At 42.9% G+C, this 8135-nt stretch overlaps 1 protein-coding gene across 4 annotated transcripts in view; it reads right to left on the bottom strand.

The window, feature by feature from the left end:
• Positions 1 to 8135, bottom strand: part of GDF3 (growth differentiation factor 3) — a 148900-nt gene that overhangs the window by 95318 nt on the left and 45447 nt on the right. For all 4 annotated transcript variants that reach the window (XM_082349231.1, XM_082349227.1, XM_082349229.1 and 1 more), the window contains one exon: positions 5935 to 6027. In XM_082349231.1, coding sequence (XP_082205357.1) covers positions 5935 to 6013 — 79 coding nt within the window. In that variant the 5' untranslated portion in view covers positions 6014 to 6027. The remainder of the gene's footprint in view (positions 1 to 5934; positions 6028 to 8135) is intronic.

The following is an 8135-nucleotide window of genomic DNA, read 5'->3' as shown; positions in this document are numbered from 1 at the left end:
AAAATCTGTATTAAAAATATTTTTATTCATTTAGCATTTATTAAAATATTTATTGAGCATCTTCCTATATAAGTGGCATGATGCTAGGTGCTAGATGAGTAAAGTAGACAAAAATCTTATTATTTTGGCTTTCTCATGATTGAAGAGCCTATGGGGGGACTTCCCTGGTGGTCTAGTGGGTAAGAGTCCCCGCTCCCAATGCAGGGTGCCCTTGCTCGATCCCTGGTCGGGGAACTAGATCCCACATGCCACAACTAAGAGTCTGCATGCTGCAACTAAAAGATCCCGCGTGCCGCAACTAAGACCCGAGCAGCCTAAATAATTTTTTTAAAGGGCTTATGGGGAGTACTTAATGTTAATCATTTGTACAGTTTTTTTTTGTTTTGTTTTTTTCCTTTTTGGCCATGCCCTGTGGCTTGGCTCTCAGCAATGAAATCACTGGACCGCCAGGGATTTCCTGTCCAGTTTCTTAATTTTCAACTTATCCTAGGCAATTATTATTTATCCCTACATTTTGGTCATAATCAGATGCCACAATTATATTAGCAACCTATGTTAGAAGATAAGTGGTCATCACAGAAAATTAAGCCATAAAAGTGATATACTAACTGCTTTTTGAGTCTTCATTTTCCTATGAAGAATCACATATGTAAAAATATTAAGTAAGATGAAGTGCTTTTCTCTTGTAAATCTGTTTTATGTCGACTTAATTCTTGGACCCATTCAGAGACCATAGGGTAGAGGTAAAGTTTTCCCTTCCCTATAGCTCTTTTATAGATAATGGAACTAGAAATCAGGTTAAATGAACTTGCCCAAGATCCAAATAGCTGGAATAATGGTAGATCTGGAATTCAAACCCAGGTCTGACTAACCTCAAAACTAATATCTGCCTTTCCAACTTCCCCAAAACCATACCGCACTACCTATGATTTGTAGAAGTGAGTATGGAAGAATGCGATTAATCTGAATTTTGCAGTAGGAAAACAGAATCCTAAAAACGCTAGCTATCTACCGTGACCATAGAATCTTCATCTTTTTAAGTTATAACCTTTGACATTTTGGAGAACACCCGCCATCCTTAAGATAAAGATCTTAAGGAAAAATAATAATGCCTTTAAAAGCAGTGAGTATGAAACAAATTATGTGTTCAAGGAGTAGGCAATAAATACAAGTAGAGAAAAAAATGCAAGTAGAGAAATAGTGTAGAAAAAAGAAATAGAATCTAGAATAGATGAGGACATGGGTGAAATGGGAGTCCTTAAAACAAAATAGACCAACTGTCACAGCCAAGAGGAGCCTTGGGAGGCATAATGACTAAACGTAATGTGGTATCCCGGACGGGATTCTGGAAGAGAAAAGGAAAATAGAGTTGAGCCCTCCTGCCCCGAGGCAGCCGGCAGCCAGAAAGCGGAACCTAGACGCGGGCGCCCCTGCTTCCGGCCGGCGCGCGGGTGCAGCACCAGCGGCGCAGGGCTCTGCGGAGCTCGGGAGAGCCTGCGATTGGGAGCTACCCCCGGCTGGCTGCCGCGGCTTGAAGAGGCGTTTTCGCCTCGATGGCGACCACTCGTGGGCTCCCGAGGACGCCTGGAAGGGCACCCATCCTAAATACCTAAAAATGATGGAATTAGATATAGGCGATGCCATCCAAGCGTATAGCGTTGTTTGTTTACCAGGACCCCATGGAGAGTTAACACTGGCATAAAGTAAACGGTGTGGAATTACCCGACCGCCAGCTCAATCTGACTTGTCGGTACTGAGACAGGAGGTTACAGACTGTGGTGCCTACACCCATCAGTGCTACGCTCAACCATTACAGATTCTTTCTCTTAGAAGATGGCATCTGTACTTACGATGCTTAATTTATTCATAAAAGGTGGAATTGGAGACCCATCAGACTGCTTTGCTTCATCTTTTACCTGGAAGATAGTCAGGGTTGACTTAGCTGCTCCCATTCCCTAAGTTTTCTTGCTGAAAAATAAAACTTTTCCAGATAGAAGTGGGGGTTTTTTGTTTGTTTGGTTTTTTGTCAAAAATATAGGGTAGTTGCTCTAGAATGTTCTCATCTAGAGACAGTTTAATTACAGTTGTATACAAATTTATGCCTAGAATATGTTCAGAGGGGTGGAAGACACGTTTCTTCTATCAACCCACACTCATAGCTTTCTCTTTGTTCATTGCTGCCACTGCTACGTCATTGTTGAGACTGCTACCTGTTTCCCTTACTCAACCCTCCCAGTGCCTTTTGGCCCTTCAGCTAGCCTGGAATGGCATTACATACACACTTTGACACCTGGAGGGTTTACTTCAGCTGCTTTTTCATCTCCAGGAGAAAGTAAAGCTTTTCTTTCAATTGGTTTTCATTCCAATTACTGTTACATCCCTCTTTTTTTTTTTTTTTAAGTTTTTTAATTTATTGATTGATTGCTTGATTGCTATGTTGGGTCTTCGTTTCTGTGCTAGGGCTTTCTCTAGTTGCGGCAAGCGGAGGCCACTCTTCATCGCAGTGCGCGGGCCTCTCACTATCATGGCCTCTCTTGTTGCGGAGCACAGGCTCCAGATGCGCAGGCTCAGCAGTTGTGGCTCACGGGTCTAGTTGCTCCGTGGCATGTGGGATCTTCCCAGACCAGGGCGTGAACCCGTGTCCCCTGCATTAGCAGGCAGATTCTCAACCACTGCGCCACCAGGGAAGCCCCACATCCCTCTTTAGTTGACTTTAAGTCAAAACTAAAAATATGCTCTTCCAGAGTGTAAACTTACATGTCTAGATTAATAGGGACCAAAGAAGTTCTACCTACCAGAGCACTGGGCCTTCCTTTCCATGCTTATTACCACCACCCTTATTATATTGTAGGTAGGATATTACAAGAGAGATAATGAAGGACAGTATAAGCCTTGAAAACATCTTTATTAAGTAGACCCAGTGACGCAACTTTTGTCAATTCCTCGCAATTAAGTAAGTTGTCTAAAGTATAAAAAAATTACCTGCACAAAGATGTTCCAAGTGGCATTGCTTGGAAGAGCCTGAATTACAAGCCACTTAAAAGTTTAGGGCAGGTTTCAGCAAATTTTTTCTGTAAAGGGCCAGAAAGTAAGTATTTTAGCCTTTGCAGGCTATATAGTCTCTGTCACAACTTTTTTTTTCTTTAATAAATTTATTTATTTTATTTATTTTTGGCTGCACTGGGTCTTCGTTGCTGCATGCGGGCTTTCTCTATTTGCGGAGCAGGGGCTACTCTTCCTTGCAGTGCACGGGATTCTCATTGCGGTGGCTTCTCTTGTCTCAGAGCACTGGCTCTAGGTGTGCGGCCTCAGTAGTTATGGCTCGCAGGCTTTAGAGCGCAGGCTCAGTAGTTGTGGCACGCGGGCTCAGTAGTTGTGGCGCACGGGCTTCGTTGCTCCGTGGCATGTGGGATCCTCCCGGACCAGGGCTCAAACCCGTGTCCCCTGCATTGGCAGGAGGATTCTTAACCACTGTGCCACTAGGGAAGCCCTCACAACTTAATTCTGCTGTTGTTGCACAAAAATAACCACAGTAAATATGTAAACAAATGGGCATAGCTGTGTTCTGATGAAACTTTATTTACAAATGGGCACGGGTGGGAGGACCCAAACTGGGTGCTGGAGGAAGGCTCTCCATCTGTTTTAGCTTTAACCTTTGACATTTCAGAGAACACCCGCCATCCTTAAGACAAAGATCTTAGGGAAAAATAATAATGCTTTTAAAAGTGAGTATGAAACAAATCATGTGTTCAAGGAGTAGGCAATAAATACAAGTAGAGAAAAAAAATACAAGTAGAAAAAAAGTGTAGGAAAAAGGGAAATAGAATCTAGAATAGAAGAGGACATGGGTAAAATGGGAGTCCTTAAAACAAAATAGACCAACTGTCACAGCCAAGAGGAGTCTTGGGAGGCATAATGACTAAATGCAATGTGTTATCCCGGACGGGATTCTGGAAGAGAAAAGGAAAACAGAGTTGAGCCCTCCTGCCCCGAGGCAGCCGGCAGCCAGAAAGCGGAACCTAGACGCGGGCGCCCCTGCTTCCTGCCGGCGCGCCGGTGCAGCACCAGCGGCGCCCCAGAGATTGGGAGCCCGCCCCACCCGGGAGCCCGCCCCACCCGGGAGCCCGCCCCACCCCGGCTCCGGGTCTTTGGAGGCGGTGTTTTCAGCTCGGTGGCGTCCGCTCGTCGGCTCCCCGGATGGGTACCCACCCTAAGTACTTAAAACTGATGGAATTAGATATAGGAGATGCCACCCAAGTGTATAGCATTCTTTGTTTACCAGGACCTCGTGAAGAGTAACACCGGCATAAAGTAGTTTGCCAACCCCTGGTCTAAGGAAATAGTCCATAAGAAGAAATATATAGCCAATGAATGGTACATTATGTACTCATTAAAACTTAGTAATAACTATAATGAAAGACATAAGAAAATGCTATATTAAGTTTAAAAAGCAAGATACAGGAATGTACGAATGGGTATGATCATGGCTGTAAATAACACACCAAGCATATAATAAAAAGATAAATTACTAACTATGGCAGGACAGTAAATGAATGACTTTGTTTTTCTTCAATAGTTCAGTTTTTTTTTAAATTTACATTACTTTTACAATAAAGTGTTTTAAAATAAAAAAGAAAGATAAGGGAATTTGCCTGGTGGTCCAGTGGTTAGGACTCTATGCTCTCACTGCCAAGGGCCCCGGTTCCATCCCTGGTGGGGGAACTAAGATCCTGTATGCCACACAGCACCGCCCCAAAAAAAAGATAAAAACATAGAAAATATGAAGAAAGTATGGGCTTTTGTTAATGACGGTGTATCAGTATTGGTTCATTAGTAGTGACAACTGTACCATACTAATCTAAGATTTAATAATAGGGGGAATTAGGTATGGAGTATGTGAGAACTTCATGTACTGGCTTCTTAATTTTTCTGTAAATCTTCTTCTAAAATAGCTTATTTTTTAAATTACCCCCAAATGAATAAAATATACCTAGAATACTATTTTATTTTTTTACTCAATATATGTTTGCTAATATCGTTCAAACAATATCAAAGGTGAGTGAGTTTTTAATGTATTTTTTTAAAGATCAAGAAATATTTATATAGGCCAAATGAGAAGAACTTTGTTAGTAATGAATGCCAAATTCAACAAACCAAATACGTCAACTGCCACTTTCAACACCTAGGGGTTAACTTTGAGTTTATTCATAGGTAACATACAAAACAGCTGAATCAGTCAGGATTCTACCAGTAGGTTATACATATACATGTATTGGGTTGGCCAAAAAGTTTGTTCGGGTTTCTGTAATATCTTACGGAAAAGTCCGAACGAACTTTTTGGCCAACCTAATATATAGATATCTATTTCAAGGAATTGGCTATGTGGCTCTGTGGATCCAATAAACCCAAAATCCAGAGGGTAGTCCAGCTGGCTAGAAGCTCTCAGGTAGAAGCTGAAGCTGCAGTCCACAGGTGGAATTTCTTCTTCGGGAAAACCTCTATTTTGCTTAAGCCTTTTCAACTGATTGGATGAAGCCCACCCACATTAGTAAGGATAATGTTCTTTTACATAAAGTCAGCTAATGGTAGATGTTAACTGCATCTACAAAACACTTTCACAGCAACACCCAGAGCAATGTTTAATTAAATAACTGGGTACTATTTTAACTAGCCAAGTTGACACATAAAATTAAGCGTCATAGCTCATCCCTTGTCAACACGGCACCCATACACATCTCCTTAAACCATATTTAACCTCCAAGTAAAGAAAATAGCAAAGTCATATTTCTACCTAACGTAACACAACTATCCTGTGTACAACCAAAAATGTGCCCTTTCCCAGTAAGAAAATACAAAGTGTGGGTGATGTTTACTCTTCTCCTTGATACACTGTATCTTAAATACCATGATACAGTTAATTATTATCAGACTTGCCTGGCTGTCCAGTGGTTAAGACTCCGCGCTTCCACTGCAGGGGCACGGGTTCAATCCCGGGTCGGGGGAAGTTCCGCATGCTTCGCGGTGTGGCTAAAAAATAAAATAAAATAATTATTATCAATACATCTATGTTAGATGATACGGGGATCAGAGCAGGATGCAAACAAAAATATTTGCTACACACACACACATTTGTAACTGTTATGGACTGAATTATGTTCTCCTCAACCTCTCACGTTGTAGCCCTAACTCACAATGTGACTATGTGTGCAGATAGGTTTTTTTTGTTTTTTGTTTTCTTTTTTTTGCCGCACCATGCGGCATGCAGGATCTTAGTTCCCCGACCAGTGATGGAACCCATGCCCCCTGAAGTAGAAGCTCAGAATCTTAAACACTGGACCACCAGGGAAGTCCCCAGATAGGTCTTTTAAGGAAGTAAATAAGGTTAAATGAGATCATAAGGTAGGGCGCGAATCTAATAGGACTAATGTCCTTGTAAGAGGAAGAGATACCATGAGTGCACACACACAGAGGAAAGGCCATGTGAGGGCACACCAAGAAGGCAGCCATCTACACGCCCGAAGAGAGTTCTCACCAGAAGCCAACCTCACCAGTACCTTGATCTTGGACTTCCAGCCTCCAGAACTGTGAGAAAATGAATCTTTGTTGTCTAAGTGACTGAATCTATGGTATTCTGTTATGACAGCCCGAGCAGATTAATACAGTAACCAAAAAGGGAAGAAATACTCATGACAATTACAGTCTGTTTCTGCAACTGGTCACATGGTCACATGGTCATAAGAAGTAGGAATAAATACTACTTTCTTCCACTACGCATTCCATATTTCCTTTGCATGCCAAAAGTAGTATACAGGGGGCTTCCCTGGTGGCACAGTGGTTAAGAATCCACCTGCCAATGCAGGGGACACGGGTTTGAGCCCTGGTCCAGGAAGATCCCACATGCCACAGAGCAACTAAGCCCATGTGCCACAACTACTGAGCCTGTGCTCTAGAGCCTGCAAGCCACAACTACTGAGCCTGCGTGCCACAACTACTGAAGCCCGCGCATGTAGAGCCCGTGCTCCGCAACAAGAGAAGCCACCGCAATGAGAAGCCCGTGCACCACAACGAAAAGTAGCCCCCACTCGCCGCAACTAGAGAAAGTCCGCTTGCGGCAACAAAGACCCAACGCAGCCAAAAATACATTAAAAAAAAAAAAAAGTAGTATACAGAGATCTAATGCATACTATAGTGAATATAGACAACAATACTGTATTATAATCATCAAACTTGCTAAAAGACTAGAACATATTCCCTTTGCCCTCAGCAAGCACTTCAGCTCTAGTGATTCTCTGCCTAATGGAATGACTCAAACCTTCATTCCTGAAGAAGAGTCTGGGCCAGTAATAGTCCTGTTTAGCTTCGGCTGTTGTAGTTTTCTATTGACTTTAACCACAGGGCATGACTTCTAGATCAGCAGAGCATAAGGTCTTGGTGACTGGAAGCAAAAATTTTGCTAGTGTATCAATACGGTAAGAATAGGTAATGCCACTCCCATTTCTAACCTCTGGATTCCTGGACTTGTAAATCCTGGCTATGGGAGAAACATTACCATGTATTGGATGCCGATTTAGAGCACATACAGCCCTCCTGGAGAACGACGTTGCCCCAGGCCTGAAAGGTACTGCCACCTAGCTGGCACTATAACTAAGTCTTCTAAAAGCCCCCCCTTTTTTTTGGCCGCACCGCGTGGCATGTGGGATCTTAGTTCCCCAACCAGGGATCGAACCCGTGCCCCCTGCCATAGAAGGGCAAAGTCTTGACCACTGGACCACCAGGGAAGTCCCGAGGCTGTTCCCCCTACAGTAGTAATATCAAGCCAACTACTTTAGGATGATGGGAAACACTGTGAGTTCAGTCAATTCCATAAGCCTGGGCTCACTGCAGCACTTCATTTGCAATGAAGTGAGCTCCTCAGACAGAAGCAATGCTGTGTAGATACCATGATGGTACATAATGCATTCTATAAGTCCACAGATGATAGTTTTGGCAGAATCATTGCATACAAGGAAGGTAAATCCATATCCAGAGTAAGTGTCTATTCCAATAAGAACAAAGTGCTGTCTCTTCCAAAACAGAAGTGGTCCAATGTAATCAACCTGCCACCAGGTAGATAGCTGACCACCCACCCCGGGGAA

Source organism: Balaenoptera borealis, assembly GCF_965194805.1.
Source record: "Balaenoptera borealis genome assembly, chromosome: 13".
Lineage (NCBI taxonomy): Eukaryota > Metazoa > Chordata > Mammalia > Artiodactyla > Balaenopteridae > Balaenoptera > Balaenoptera borealis.
Note: the sequence above shows the minus strand (reverse complement) of the source record. Positions and strands in the feature narration are given on the sequence as shown.